Consider the following 15,628-nt stretch of genomic DNA (forward strand, 5'->3'; position numbering starts at 1 on the left):
GCAATAATATTAATATACTTACTCTATAAATTAAATTTTATTTTAATAGAGCCTGGTGTGTTTGGCTGGATAAACAAAAAGAATTGTATTCTTTAATTTATTTAACTTACTCTGTTTCTGAATGGATTCTTCCCATAAGTTTTCAGACACTTAGATCAACAATCTGAGCCTGTCAGTGGCAAAAACAAGCACTTTTAGTGGAAGTATATTGACGGTGTTCAGTGGTTACACTGCAGTCATTTTCACCATATCTGGCTATAATGGTCTCACTCAATACTGCACCGGTTTGAAAACTGGTTGTCTCCATTACATATTTAAACATAAAATAAGAAACGTATGGCTTTAAGTTGAAAAATTCCAAAGTTACCCTTTGACTTGCCACTTAAAACTGTTTGTCTTTTGAGGGCATGACATTCAAACATAATTTCAAAGTTACAAACATTTTCTTTAGATTTAAATTTCATTTCAAATTAATTGAGTTTTTTGAGTCTTTTGGTATGATGAGCATCAGAAGTTAAAGAAGTTTATTCTTAATGATATGTATTTTGACAAATCTTAATGCTGGTCCTCTTTCTGCTTACAACTTGCAGTAATACATAATGTGATCGAAATTAATATAGAAAACAGAGTCTTGATATTCTGGAGAAAATATGTGAATGGTTTTGGAGAGGAAACATATGTTTTTGAATTAAGTGGTCTTTATGTCAACCAAGAAACCTTCACAGTCATATCATCAAAAGCCTTTTTCTCATGGCCGTCACTTAATGGCATTTATATTTGATCTGTTTAGAGCTTATGGTTACATAACATTGACCAACCCACATAAAAATCTGAAGCGTTGTTTTGATGGCATGGCTACAAAGGATTAACTGTATCACACTCAGAGTCATCCAAGGCTTCAGATAGCTCCAATGCACAATATGACCCTTTGGAATTAAATGGTTTGGACATTTACCAGAGCTTTGAAGTCCAAGTCACGACCTGAAGAGTGACTGTAGCTAATAGTGTCATGGGCAGAAAGAAATGACCAGACACCTGTTGATCGATTTGTATCAGCATCAGGTTGAAGGACGAGGATGAATACACTTATTGTAAGTTGTTTTGACAAAGTTGGCAATTTAATTTCGAATTTACAGTGGCAGATTGTAAGTATTACATTTATTCAAGAATTTTCTTTAAGGAAATGTGAGGTCCATAACCAGAAAAAATCTCAGCATTGTACATTTTTGCAACCCTTGGACACGTCACATTTCCATGTGTTTTAGGTGGATACGCTGTAGTTAACATGTGTTAAGGTTAAGGCACAAAAATCTATCAATTAAGGTGCTTATGGTGGTTAGGAAAAGACCGTTTATGGGGGCACGATCCCTGCAAGAAACAGAACCATGTCTTTGTTCAGAATAACATTTTTTCATGGCGCGATCTCAAAACAGTGACAGGTCACTACAAACCACTCATGTTTGGTGCCTAAAAGCTGCTGTCAGCTCAGCAATGACCCACTAATTCCCAACCATTTTTGTTGTTTGTTGGTCTCAAACAGTGGCCTGCAGTTAAGCAGGCATCTTCGCCATCCACTATCCCCTCCACCTCCCAATGACAAAGTCTGCTCATCAGTTCAGAAACATTGATTTGTATGAAACATGATATATTGTCGGTTGACGGAAACGTACAACGCCAACATTTTCTGCTGGCAACTGTGTTGTACAAAACCTATAAAAAGCTTCACAAGCTGAGACAATTAGACAATTCATCAGTCAGCTGATGGAAAATTAATGGCAACTACTATAACTAATAATTTAGTCATTTTTCATGTTAAAACATTTCCTGATTCCTGCCTCTTAAATGTGAAAATTTGCAGCTTTTCCTTTTAATATTTATTTTTTAATTATTTATTTATAATTTTGAGATTTGAACGGTTGGTTCAACAAAACAAAAATGAAATGTGCAGAAATAGTCAACAGATTAATCCTTAATAAAAAAGAATGCAGTTCAAAATTAGCTTCACCACAGTAAAATTATATTTTCATGTTAATGCACAAATAATAAGAATCTAATGATTTAATTGTAAAACAGTTACAGGGGACATTTTTATGCACTGAGCGCTTTAAATACCTTGAGTACATTTTCCTGATTATCCTTTTATCGTTATAATTTCATACTTTTACCATTAACAGCTTATTTTTAAAATTTTAGTAATGGTTCTTTTACTTTAATAAATCGTCTGAATATTTCCCTCACCAGTGCAAATTTGTGAACTGCTGAAACAGCCTATTTTTCATATCTCATACAGTAGTAATAACAGTGTCAAGTATTAATGTAAAATAAAAAAAATAAAATAAAAAATAAACGAAACATGATTACTGAATCCATCCTTCTCTGTATCTGTGTGGGTGATGGCAGAGTGGTTGCATCAGGACCACGCTTTCTGTATCTCTGGTCACATGTTAACCATGCGCGTATGCTGCGCATCAGAGTTTCCAAAGTGATTTATGCCGCCTGTCAACAGCAGACTAAAGCAGATTGACTGGGGACTCTTGAGGAATGGCCTCTGAACGGGACGACTCCAACACAACAAGGAATTTGACCAACCAGTTCGTGCAGCCGCCGTGGCGCATCGCGCTGTGGTCGGTGGCGTACAGCACGGTGCTGGCAGTGGCAGTTTTCGGGAACTTGATTGTGATTTGGATTATTCTGGCGCACAAGCGGATGAGAACCGTCACCAACTATTTCCTGCTGAACTTGGCTTTCTCCGATGTTTCGATGGCTGCATTTAACACCCTCATCAACTTCATCTACGCGGCTCATGGGGAGTGGTATTTTGGAGAGGTGTACTGCAGGTTCCACAACTTTTTCCCGGTCACCGCTGTGTTTGCCAGCATCTACTCCATGACAGCGATAGCCATCGACAGGTATGAGGACGATACTATCACACAGTAGCCCTTAAGCCTTATTAGTGAGTTTATTTCACAAATTATACAAGTCTAATCATTTCTAATGTAATGGGTCTGCATGGCTCTAGATTATTTTACAAGACATATTTTACAGTTTGTATTTCACCGTAATTTGTATCAGTTAACTTATTTAAAGAAAACTTATTTAGGATATTTTTCAATTGAAAATTGCTGCAATGCTTTGATAAATTCTACGCGATTAAACACAAAAGCTCAAAAGCACATATACTAGAGTGTGATGGCCTTACTGTAATTCATCAGGGGAAAAAGGTTTCTATGTTTTCTTTATTGTAAGATTCAGTTGTAATCACTGGTAGATCTTCCTGTTACTTTTATGGAAGTTTTAGTTTAATTCAGATCTGTGGCTGTATTTCAAAAGTATGCATTTGTTTCAAGTTTTCAATTTAAGCAACCAGTGCCAGACCTAGCAAATTTGCAGGACGAAATTCTCAAATTGTACATATTGTATGCATTTTTTGTTTATTTATTATTATTGTTTGTACACTGATTTGTTTACTTGTCTTTATTTTTCATTAGGTCTTGCTCTTTTGTAATAAATGCAGTATTTTTTCTCTTTTTTTGTGTGGTGGGGTTGGGGTTACGTGCCTATAGGGTCTATATCTGCTATGTCCAGCACTGGTTGTAAAAAATGAGAACTTGAAACAAAGGCATCCTTTTAAAATGCAGTCACATTATTTCAGAGCATACATGCCTAAGATGCCTGAGAACTTATGACTAAAAAAGTATATTAGTGGAAAATATATTTAATTGATTTGATGCGACCACTCTATATTTACACCTTTTCTCTCCAATTAGCTTTTTTGTGATAGATGGGTGTATTTGCAAGCAAATATTTTACTCATGTGCATTAGGTATTGCCTGAATTGTAAAAGTTACAATTGTTCAAACACAATATGTATGGGCTTAATGTTACAAAGGCTCACTAAATAAAATGTATAGAAGGTGGTTCCCTTTCTGCAGAAAATAAAGACAAGAAAGAACATTAAAATCAACAAAATTTTTACCCTAACCCCCAAAAACAGTTATGACATAGAAGCATCATCAATGCCAATTGATTTCAAAAGAAGATGTGACATTTTCTTGAGTCATTGACCCATTTTATTGAACAACTTTGAACTTTTCTCTAGACAGATGAGTGAGTCATAGTGACGTACTCTGCAAAATGCTAGCAGTGGTCAGGTTTGCATGAAGTGCAACATACTGACACTGTTATGTTTTGTGTGATGTTTGAATTTAAGAACAAAGTTAAAGCTCACGCCAATATTGTGACCTCTGACCTGTAGGTACATGGCCATCATCCATCCTCTGAAGCCTCGTCTGTCAGCAAAAGCCACCATGGGAGTTATTGTCTGTATCTGGAGTCTGGCCGTGGTTCTGGCCTTCCCTCTCTGCTACTTCTCCACCACCCGAACTCTGCCTCGCAGGACCCTCTGCTACGTGGCCTGGCCCCGCATGGCCGATGACCCCTTCATGTAAGAACACTGACAAACATCTTTCATTTAGCTCATGTCAAGCCGTATCATCATGGCAAAGCTGGACTGTAATTTAGTTCCTTGTGTACATTTCCCTATTATTAACTCCAGGTTACAGATCACAATCTCTTCATCCTTCTCGTCATTGTCACACCAATTAAAAAATGTACCGGTGATGCTTTTTTTCTCTCTCTCTCTTTCGCAGGTATCATATCATAGTTACAGTTCTGGTTTATGTGCTGCCATTAGGGGTGATGGGCGTCACTTACACCATCGTGGGGGTGACTCTGTGGGGAGGGGAGATCCCAGGAGACTCATCTGACACCTATCATGGACAGCTTAGAGCCAAACGGAAGGTAAACACACCTTTATTTCATGCATTTATACTTTTTATTTGCACTTTTTCATTTGATTTGGTTTTTGTGTCTTTTGTACATCAGGTTTTGCCTCAAGTGTAAAAGTTATTTAATAGTTTTCATGAATGGACAACAAAGTGGCGTATAACTGAATGCTATGATATATGATTTCTGCTCACATGGTAGTCTACTTGGGCAGTTTTTACCTGTCTAAGGGAAGCTGAAGCTGATACACTGCTGTGATCAAGATTAAGTGTGATAAAACATACAGGGAGATGGATTGGAATCTGCATGTTGATAGCTTTTAATTTTAGAAGTAAAAGTAAGCAAAAATCTTAGAGAAAAGGAAAACCTCAGTTGGCTATATGTTTCATTCTTAATAAGAAAAAAAATTGAAGATGGCTCTTTTTCTGCAGAAAATAAAGACAAGAATGAAACGGCAACATTAAAATCAACAAAACCTTAACCCTAAATTAAGAAAAAAAAGAACTTGATACTTGTAACTATCAAGTACAAGTACAAGTATCTTCCATGAACACAAGTCCCAAACAGACAAAAAAGACCTCTGCTGGATGGGGAGGAAGCGAAACAGGCTACTAAAACAAATAAGGTCTGCAGTTTGGCAAAATACTGTGAAGCAGTTTTGACTTGACTTGATAAGTAAAGTGGACCATGCAGAGCTGCTTTAAACGCAATTCAGGTATTAGTAAAGTAATACTTCAATGATTATTTGTATATCGGTTACTCACTCCCTGTTACATTGAATTTATGAGGAAAACTTAGTTTTTCCGCTGTGCCTTCACAGTGAATGAACAATCCCAAAACTGAGAAAATGTTTGATGAACTGAAGTCATAGAGGGCCACATTTAACAGCAGCAAAAGTATATCAAAACATCCACTCGCAAACTCTCACACATCTTGCAGTATAATCCAACTCTCATTTATCCACTTCTATGCTACTTCCCAAATACATGCATTCTTGCTAAAATATTATAATTTAAAACACTTTTGCATAAGAGTGGCATGCCTGGTCAATGTGTGCATTTGAACTCTTGTCGTGCGTTCCAGTGAGCACAGTGCAATTGTACTCACTTGCCTAGCTGTATGACTCGTCTGTGCATGAGATTTTTTATGCCGAAGTGTTTGAAATAGTGATGTTTTAGTGTAAAATGCGCATGGTTGGGAAATACTGAGCATACGACTGGATAAATGAGAACATCAAGAATTTTCTCAGTTACCGGATTCTTCGTTCACTATAAAGGCATTCGAGAAAAACAAAGTTTTCCTCACAAATTCAATGTAACACAGGGTGAATTATTGATCTTTTTGTGGAAGAAGCATTCCTTTAATTTAGATTTTGGTAAACTTAGCTTAGCATCCTAGAAGTACAGAAAAAACATCCAGAGGCACGTTTTCCTTTGTAGTTAGACATCATCAGCCAGACTGTGCAGTGTGCTTTGCAGTTGTGCTGTGAGGGTTGGGTTAAACAGGGATTAAGGCCATCACAGCTGTCATGACGACTATCTATCAAGACAACCCCCGGGATTAACACTAAAGAGTAACATTTATCAATAAAAGTCACAAATACTGCAGGTTAACATGCTTATTCAAAGAGAAAGTGCAAAGGTTAAGCTGAGGAAATATTTGGTGATGAAGGATGTTTTGGATGAAATTTTAAAAAATAAAACAAATATTCAACTTTTTTGACAATGGCCAAAGTACACTCATTAATTTTATTGATTTTAAACTCAAATTTATTCTGTAAAATGACTGTAATGAACTGAGAGCCTACAAAAGAAATTACACAACAATCACACACACACACACATTTAGCATCCAGAAATAAATACAGCGACAGGTGCAGGTTTGCCATTTACAGCCTTTCCGAGGGCTTATTTGAAAAAAAAAAAAATCATCAGAAGCTCTGATTGCAGGAAAAAATGAGCAATGAGAGATAAAAGAGATTTCTAAATGCCAGGACAATGTCACACTTGATTAGAAGGCCCACACTGACAAGATGCCATTTAGGCCGGAGATGAGACGGTGTCGCTCTCATCTCCGTCCAGCAGATGAGCCTCTGCTGTTGGTATAATAGCCTCCTGCTCCTTTTAACGCCCTACAGCTCTGCAGGGCATGTGTATTGTAATGCAACACACTGATGAGCTCTGTGCTGCTCTCTCAACCATCTTACCTGGAACCTGCTGGGTCTGGTGCGTCATTACTGACCTTTCCCTCTCTTCATTCATCAGCCATTCTTGATTTTTTGAATAGAAAAGGCAGTTTGATCAGAATGAAGGAAAACAGACAACAAACTTCCTACTTCAGAGACAATGTGCATATAAAGAACTACCATGGCTTCAAGCATTGCCTTACAAACTCTAGCAACACGCGTTTTGGCTTGTGGCCTTTGTCAGGGTGGCAAGGCCACAAGCCAAAACATGGTGGTCTTTTAATAAAGTTGTTCTATATAATACAAGTATTGCTTGAGTTTCTATGCCTTAGATTAATCTCCCTTCTCCATGCACCTTGGAAGATGGTGAAATTGCTCCAGAAACCCTCACCCTGATTCTACATGGCTTCAAACCTTCAAAATTGCAGTGAAAAAGTTTCAAATGGATGACATGGTGTGAGGAAACATTTATCAAAGGTTTGCAGTCACTGTGAAAAAATCTGAATTATTTAAAGCTGCTTTAACCCTATTTTCCCTATTTGAAAAAAGTCGGGTAAAACCTAAAGCCTCCAGAAATCCTGATCCCCAGCAAATACATTTTAATTTTATACATGGAGTGCATGATATCCAGGAAGCTTTGTTTAATGAAGATAATTTCTGGATTATATTGTTGTTGTTAAGAGTATGACACTCCCTATTGGCTATAATGTTGCACATCATTATGTTGAAAAACATACGTGCCATGTGTATGCTGAGTGAAGGTGTCTCACTGGAGTGCTGTTCTGCTAATAATGTGAGTATTTCTTTTCTTCCTCTTGCAGGTGGTGAAGATGATGATCATTGTAGTGGTGACCTTTGCCCTCTGTTGGCTCCCCTATCATGTCTACTTCATTGTGACAGGTCTCAACAAGAGTCTGAGCAGGTGGAAGTACATCCAGCAGGTTTACCTGTCAGTGCTGTGGCTGGCAATGAGCTCCACCATGTACAACCCCATCATCTACTGCTGCCTCAACAGCAGGTAAGTACAAATAAGTCTCTCCCACAACCCTAAAAACACACATTCAGCTACTGTATTTGTACACAGCAGCATGATTACATGTTAGGCGTTGATTTGGGTGCAGGTTCCGTGCTGGCTTCAAGCGAGCTTTCCGCTGGTGTCCCTTTGTGCGGTTCTCAAGTTATGATGAGCTTGAGCTCCAAAATACAAGACATCGACCGGGTCATCAGAGCAGCATGTGCACCCTCTCTCGGGTTGACACCAGCATCCTCAGTAAGGACAAAAGCCTTTGTTCTCGTGGACAAAGGTCAAGACTCAACTCTGAGCTCAATAATAAAGACAGTTAGTCGTCCCTACTGGACACAATCCAACTGTAAGGTTATTTGACAAATTGTGTTGAGCTGTCAAATGCTGATTGGACTGTTTGTGTTAAATAACTCTGATGGGTGTGGTGTGTGACATATACTTTACAAGGACGTTGTTATCTTGGATGTTCACTGCGAATAAATGTTCATAAATCCGTAGAGAAATCATAGAAATAAAACACTCTTTATAGCTAGAGAACCTGGCTGCAAATTATTGTGTTTTTAGGGTTTTATTCAATATCAAAGTGCTCCAGTGATAGTTGTCTGTATACCCATTGGTACATTACAAACAGGAACTTCTAATAATTACTTCAGCATAATTTTAATGTTTCCAATTTGCCAAAAAATGTTTGTTTTTTTTTTTAAAAATGTACTTTCATAAAATATATTACTTAGCCTTTATTTGATTTGTTTAGATACTTCATCATCATCATGAAATATATACTTTCAGCTGCTTTGGACATTTTATCACGTGTTCAATATCACACTAAGAGAGATGTAATATAACATAGTAGTATATGCATTTGATTAAATGCTCTGCTCACAGTAGACATAAGCTACATTTAATGCCATCAGACCATTACTCAGTGGATTTCAGCAACAATAACTGCCACATCAGTATTAATGCTGCGCTTCCAGCAGTAACGCCCTTAAATCTATTACAGTGACTGAGTGATTCACAAGTGCTTGTTGCTGTCATTTTTGTTTGTTGGAGATGCGCCATTTTAAAATGGATTTGTTAGAATTACTGTTAGCGATTTTGTGTGTGTGTGTGTGTACAACATGTGTAATATATGTTATAATATGATGATTTGGTGCAGACACATAAAAATCAAACTGTATATAGCTTTTACAGTAAATCTGTGTTTTGTTTTTTGATTCTGATTTATATTCACTGTAAAAATGTAAACCAATTTGAGTTAAGTTCACTGAACTTGACAAATAAACTTAAGATATTTTGTTAAATCAATGTCTGTATAGTTACACTTACACACATAATTTACAGATTCTTCACTCAACACTAGGATTTTAGATATCTACCTCATGCTACTCCTATCAAAACCACTTTACGCCAGATTATTAGCATAACACCTACTGCTACTTTCCAATTCTTTGTCTCATGAGGCGTTTAAGGGTAAGGACTGAAATCAATACCAACCTTGACCATGATTTTCATTGTTATTATTAGAATAAACAACCATGACTTCATTTAGCATGATTTAAAGACATTTCGATCATGTCTGTTTTATTCAAACTATTAAAAAGAGGCATCTCCTGAGTATGTTAACTCTAAAAAAATGTATGCTGGGAAGTCTGCTGAATACATATATATTTAGATTAAGTTTATGAAAAACGAGGTGAATGAACCGAATTCCACTATGATGTTTTAGTGGTGACTACAGTAAAGTGGTATTAACCTCATGACAATTAACTCAACAACCGTTGTGTCATTCTGATGATGTACTGAAAAGCATCTCTTAAATGATCGCCTTGTAATAGAAAACATGTCAGCAGGGTTTCATAAACATCTATTTCTTTGGACTTGTGTCTCCTACATTTAGTTCTCTAGTGTGTAGTCAGGTTATGAAAAAATAAGAAAAAAAAACACATCAAGTCTGTGTTTCATAACTTCAGTGTTTGTAAGTTGCTGTAACTGTCAAGCAAAAAGTTGGTCACTGGTCAGTTCTGGGTGGCAAAATGTGAAAAAATGAGGTAAGACAGGACCAGTTCAGCCAGTTTATTTGTTTATGAAAAGCTCAACTGCTCAATCTAAAAGCTGCATTAAAACATGAAATTGCTTTATTTGGGGGCAATCGAATCTTGTTGCACTTTGTTCACCCCCCCTTCCTTTCTCTCTGCTCATTTGTATAAAAAAATAATAACCTTATCTTAGAGCTATTGATAACATACAGTATTTTGCTAATATGTGAAGGAGTTTTTCTCTTGGTTGCTGCAAGTAGAAAAACTCTCACCCTCCCAGGGTGAGCACAATGTTCAGAATTCTTAAAAGCAACTCAATAAACAGTAAATAACTGAATGTCCACACATATACAAAAATATTTCCTCATTTTTGTCACTGTTTACGGATGACCTTAACATGACACTCCTAAATGACCAATAGCATTTCAATTCCTCTAACGGTAGTTTCAACATTCTCACTTCATAATTTTTGCAATTGCATAACAATTTTAACCTTTCTTGGACAGATCCTTAAGGGCTCATGTCACATGAAACTTGTTCCCTATCCTAGCATTATAATCACACCTTAGCTGAAATCATTGTTCGGTTACAGAGATTTAGGTTACATACTTACATACTCCAACATATGTGTAAAGAAAATGTGATTGAAAAAAACAGTGATACAACGCTACATACAACTTTTCTGCAGATTAGCACAAAAGTTTGCTACACCTCATTGCAGACATCACAGCAAAACAGATTTCATTCTTTGACTGTGCAAACAAAGCAGCGTTTTTTGGTGTGATGACTCTCAGTGCAGTATGAGCTTCTGATTGTTTTTTTTTTTCATTTGTTCTCAATAGTGAAAGGTAATAAGAGATGAAGCCACAAGCACAAACACAAGCCACTGGGGGGAGACATCAGCTGGGGACCTACAGTAAAGAGAAAAAAGACAAAGCAAGAGATATTAATATCTTACACCCATTATTCTTGAAGTGAGCACAAAATGTTACGACTCAAGGGGCTTTAAAATATATAATTCCTCATTTGTTTTAACCTTTAAGGAACTATTTTGATTGAAGAGCAGTAAACAATGTGGTCTTTGTATAGTTGAAATACAGTATATGACTCCACACAATTCTTTACTAATTATTAATAATTCTATAATATTCAAAGACCAGTTTTGTGCAGTTTTGTTGCAATATCAAATTTGACATTCATGGAACTTAACCAAATGTTTCATTTTTATTAAGAAAATGTCTTACCTTGAAAAAAAGTAACAGTGTTGCATCCTGTCCTGTTCTGAGTGTTTCAAAATGAACTCCGTGTATCTAGAATCATTTATATCATCATATATATTTTTTACTTCCTCTACAGTGAAGACTTCAGTCGGAGATATGAGTGTCATATCCTGTTCTTTGCGGCAAATGTCCACTCCCAGGTTGACAAAGATGCATGAAGTGATATTAAGAAGGACTTGTCCGTCAAAATCTTCCATTTTCTTGAGCGAATTATAATCTGAATGAACTTCGGTGAACTTTCCAAATGTCACCTTTAAGCCTTTTTTTGCTGTGTAGTGTTCCTGAAGAATATACACTGTCTGGCACTTATTTGGATTCTGCAGAAACATTGAATCCATGAGCAGGAAGTGAAGGGACTTGAAATGGAAATGGTTTTCGTAGGTACTAGCATTTCCACCGAATGTCTTCACTGCATCGTTAAAGGTCTTTTTAAAATCTTCATCTCCATTGGCATATGTCAAAAGTGCAGCAGTATGTTCTTTTGTTCCTCCAGGGATCAGTTTTGGGCACTGGGCATTTGCACTCCATGCTTTCTGGAAGCCCTCACTTGCATTCAGCTCTTGTCTTAACAGGCCAGAGTGGATAATCTTCTCCATGGCCTCTTTACGGCATCCAACGTACGGGCCATCCACACCATCTGGGGCCATGTCCAGCGGTTTTACACTCGTCACCTTTATTGAATTGAAGTTTTTAAGAGAAGATTTTTTTTTTTTACATAACAACACAAAACGTTTTGAATGGATAATTGTAAGAGAAATAACACTTACTTTGCAGGAGACAGCTGTGAAAATGAATGCAGCAATAAGCAGTTTTCTTCCTTCCCACATTTTAAAAGGCACTTCTTGTCTTCTCTCTGCACTGCTGACACACAAATCCAAGAAAAGCATGCAGGACCAAACTTGAATAAGAAGTTGTACACAGACCAGCAGTGTGATGAGGTAGCTCAAATACTTTGTCTAAACAAGCCCTCAATCTACCGTTTTTCTCTCACTGGAATACAGCACCCACCTTCCCACCCAATACACATATATGATTAAATAATAAACTGAAAATCTAATGTTAAAAGACACATACCAGCTAAAGAAAATGTTTTTCTAGGAGCAAAAATCAAGTTTGTGTACATCAAACTGGAAGGCAGTGATAGTTCTGTGCAGGACACTGTCTGTGGGGAGGCAAGAACTTATCACACAAAGCAACGCCTTCGCCTTTCCTGTGGAAGGAAACAGCATGCCAATGGGGACATGATGTCGAGTCATTTGTTCTGCTAGAGCTACTGAGTTACAGTAGTAAGCTCGTGCTGATTTGCCGCACAGATGTTCTTAACTTTATTTAACCTAAGTGGTCCACCCCATCAGTAATATTCCAGCATCTTCTTTTTATTTCTGTCTTTCATTCTTGATAGCCGAGTGTTAAAAGACCGGCTTACTTTTTTTTGGTTTGTATTAAACAACACACATATGCCCATAGGGAATCAGTTGGCACAGTGCCCTTCTCACAAAGCAAACATCTCCATGCCATTAAACCTTTCTCGTACTCAGCCACACCCTGTTTACTTTCAACCTCTAAGTGGAGATCTTTTTGGCATTCCTGACAGTTTATTCACACTTTTGAAATCTACAGTGTGAAAGTACATTTTTGGCTCTTTAAGTTATGCCAAATACAAAATGCATATAGTTAGAAAGCTGATTTCCCGGCTGATCAGTTGATGCTAGTATTAGTTGTTTAAATTTCTGTTGGTAGCCAACACAGGAGTTTAAAGTGTGCCTGCTCTCCCAGGGACAGATGGAAGAGTATTGTATATAATTTTTACCTTGATACAAATCAGCAAAAGGTATGCAAAAAAAGGAAAAGGCTTTTCTTATTGAATAAGAACTTTTGTGAAGTAATGAGTACTTTAAGGTATGTTTAGCCTAAAAAGAGATTTAGACCAAGTTAAACTAATAGGCTATATTAAACAATGCATGAACTTCATAAAGATCTACATTTTAACCCCTGAGCATATTGTGACGGCCTCACTAATCTGTGCCTCTCTCCTCAGCTCCTTTCCTTCTAGAATAAATCTAGAAAGGGCTCAGGAGAGGATGAAGACTTTGTATGATCGCCGAGCTGAGGTCCATGTCTTTAGCCCAGGGGATCAGGTCCTGGCTAACCTCCCAGTAGTCGGTTCTCCTTTTCAGGCGAGGTTTTCGGGCCCTTACTCAGTGGTGCGTCAGGTTGAGGAGGAGGTTGAGGAGGAAATGGATCCAGATGACTGTGTGATGCAAGGGCGGCTCAAGAACTCAGAGTCATTGTGCAACTTGGATAAGTTGCTTGAACATCTGTCTGAGGTGCAACAGCAAGAGTTGTCTAGCCTTATTTTGTCTTTCCCCTCACTGTTCTCAGACACACCCACACGAACTCATCTTATTGAGCATGACATTGAAGTGGGTGACGCTGAGCTAATTCGCCAGCGGTTCTACCGGGTTTCACAAGAGAAACGCATGCAGTTGGAGTCAGAGGTGAAGTACATGCTAGCGCATGACATTGCACAGCCCTCCAGTTCTAGCTGGGCCTCTCCCTGTGTGTTAGTTGGTAAGCCAGATCAAACCTTCAGACCCTGTACAGATTTTCGCAAAATTAATAATATCACTAAGCCAGACTCCTTTCCACTGCCTCGTATGGAGGATTGTGTGGACCAGGTGGGCGCAGTGAGGTTTGTGAGTAAATTTGATCTTTTAAAGGGTTATTGGCAAGTCCCATTGTCTAAGAGAGCACAAGAAATTGCTGCATTTATCACTCCCTCAGGTCTTTATTCCTACATGGTTATGCCATTTGGGCTGTGTAATGCACCAGCAACGTTTCAACGCTTGATGAATAAAGTCGTAGCGGGGTTGGAAGGATGTGCAGTATATTTGTAGTAATTTACAGTGACACATGGAAGGAGCATTTAGACCGCACCCGTGCCTTGTTTGACCGGCTGTCCTGGGCAAATTTGACCGTAAATCTGGCCAAGTGCGAATTTGCCAGAGGTACAGTGATGTATTTGGGGAAAGTGGTTGGACAAGGTCAGGTCCGTCCTGTGAGAGCCAAGGCTCTGGCCATTGATGGGTTTCCGACGCCGTCTACCAAGAAGGAGCTAATGCGTTTTTAGGCATGGTAGGGTACTACAGGGGATTCTGTAAGAACTTCTCCACAGTAGTGGCTCCTTTAACCAACCTGTTAAGTTCCAAGGTGAAGTTTGAGTGGACTCCTCAATGTCAACGTGCATTTGAAAATGTAAAAGGTCTAATTACTTCTGCTCCTGTCTTGGCAGCTCCCCGGCTCAACGAACCCTTCCAGCTGCGAGTAGACGCCAGCAATGTGGGTGCTGGGGCCACACTTCTGCAGTCTGGTCCAGATGGTGTGGACCACCGAGTTAGCTTCTTTTCTAGGAAGTTTAATTCTCATCAACTAAATTATTCTGTGGTGGAGAAGGAGGCTCTGGCCCTCATTTGGGCTTTGCAACATTTTGAGGTTTACGTGGGTGGTGGAGGTAGACCTTTGACTGTGTATACTGACCACAATCCACTGACCTTCCTCCATTCCTTGCAGAACCCAAACCAGCGGTTGATGAGATGGTGCCTGTTCCTCCAGCCTTTCAACCTAGACATTCGTCATTTGAAGGGGTCGGCAAATGTCGTCGCTGATGCTTTGTCCCACGCGGTATCTCCATAGTGCGCTTTCCTTGATAGTCCATTTATGTTTATGCTGTGCCTTGTACTTTCAGGCACCACAGTTCAGTGACGAGTGTAGCTGGCGGGGTGTTGGGTAATGTGGTGATAGTATGTCAATATTCTATATGTATTTTGTATCACATCTGGATGTGAGGAACCCCTTGGGCCCTCATTCTTATGGGAAGGGGTGTGACGGCCTCACTAATCTGTGCCTCTCTCCTCAGCTCCTTCCTTCCTTTGCTGCAGCCCCAGAGTAGTTGGGCCGTCTAAATGGCTAGCCACACCTATAGGTGGGGCCTACCTCTGTAAAAGGGCTGCTGGAGTCACTCTGCTCTCTCTCTGGTGGTTGAGCAGCTGACGCCACATGGCCGACATGGTTTAGTTAGTTTGGTTTGTTCTTTGTTTGTTGCGCACACACACACACCTCATTCCACCTCACACACTGATCTACGGATATGCACCTTATTTTCCTTTTAATTATGTTCAGTTAAATAAACATCTCCTTATTCCCTGGCAAACTTTGTGTGGACTCTCTCTTTGTTGCAAACCAGTGAGCCAGGTTTGTAACAATATTTTGAATGTTCAGCATTCAATTAACTTTTTTTTAAAAAACTCTCAAGTTG

The 15,628-nt window shown here is 38.6% G+C and overlaps 2 protein-coding genes across 4 annotated transcripts; one reads left to right on the forward strand and one right to left on the reverse strand.

The window, feature by feature from the left end:
• Positions 1 to 2,457: 2,457 nt before the first annotated feature.
• Positions 2,458 to 9,894, forward strand: tacr3l (tachykinin receptor 3-like). The gene is made up of 5 exons (XM_042485700.2): positions 2,458 to 2,909; positions 4,256 to 4,444; positions 4,650 to 4,800; positions 7,792 to 7,988; positions 8,092 to 9,894. Exons 1-5 carry the CDS (start codon positions 2,542 to 2,544, stop codon positions 8,312 to 8,314), a joined length of 1,128 nt encoding a protein of 375 aa, XP_042341634.1. The 5' UTR covers positions 2,458 to 2,541; the 3' UTR covers positions 8,315 to 9,894.
• Positions 9,895 to 10,056: 162 nt separating this feature from the next.
• Positions 10,057 to 12,531, reverse strand: LOC121942273 (ecto-ADP-ribosyltransferase 5). Of its 3 annotated transcripts, none has more exons than XM_042485431.2 (4): positions 12,388 to 12,531; positions 12,081 to 12,171; positions 11,278 to 11,984; positions 10,057 to 10,944 (listed from the first exon to the last, which is right to left on the reverse strand). In XM_042485431.2, the coding sequence occupies exons 2-4, from the start codon at positions 12,138 to 12,140 to the stop codon at positions 10,869 to 10,871; spliced, it is 843 nt and encodes a 280-aa protein (XP_042341365.2). In that variant the 5' UTR covers positions 12,141 to 12,171; positions 12,388 to 12,531; the 3' UTR covers positions 10,057 to 10,868. The 3 variants fall into 3 exon arrangements, with proteins under 3 accessions (XP_042341365.2, XP_042341366.2, XP_042341364.2); XM_042485432.2 differs by having other exon boundaries at positions 12,081 to 12,174; positions 12,388 to 12,486; XM_042485430.2 differs by lacking the exon at positions 12,388 to 12,531 and having other exon boundaries at positions 12,081 to 12,362.
• Positions 12,532 to 15,628: the final 3,097 nt, after the last annotated feature.

Source organism: Plectropomus leopardus, chromosome 3, assembly GCF_026936395.1.
Source record: "Plectropomus leopardus strain MGB_pleo_1.0 chromosome 3, ASM2693639v1, whole genome shotgun sequence".
In the NCBI taxonomy this organism is placed as follows: domain Eukaryota; kingdom Metazoa; phylum Chordata; class Actinopteri; order Perciformes; family Serranidae; genus Plectropomus; species Plectropomus leopardus.

Coding starts and splice junctions, on each gene's coding strand:
- tacr3l (XM_042485700.2), top strand. CDS start 2,542: ATGGCCTCTGAACGGGACGACTCCAACACAACAAGGAATTTGACCAAC. Junction 2,910..4,255: donor ACAGCGATAGCCATCGACAG/GTATGAGGACGA, acceptor TCTGACCTGTAG/GTACATGGCCATCATCCATC. Junction 4,801..7,791: donor AGCTTAGAGCCAAACGGAAG/GTAAACACACCT, acceptor TTCCTCTTGCAG/GTGGTGAAGATGATGATCAT.
- LOC121942273 (XM_042485430.2), bottom strand. CDS start 12,200: ATGCTTTTCTTGGATTTGTGTGTCAGCAGTGCAGAGAGAAGACAAGAA. Junction 11,985..12,080: donor TCACAGCTGTCTCCTGCAAA/GTAAGTGTTATT, acceptor AATTCAATAAAG/GTGACGAGTGTAAAACCGCT. Junction 10,945..11,277: donor CACTGTTACTTTTTTTCAAG/GTAAGACATTTT, acceptor TCTTTACTGTAG/GTCCCCAGCTGATGTCTCCC.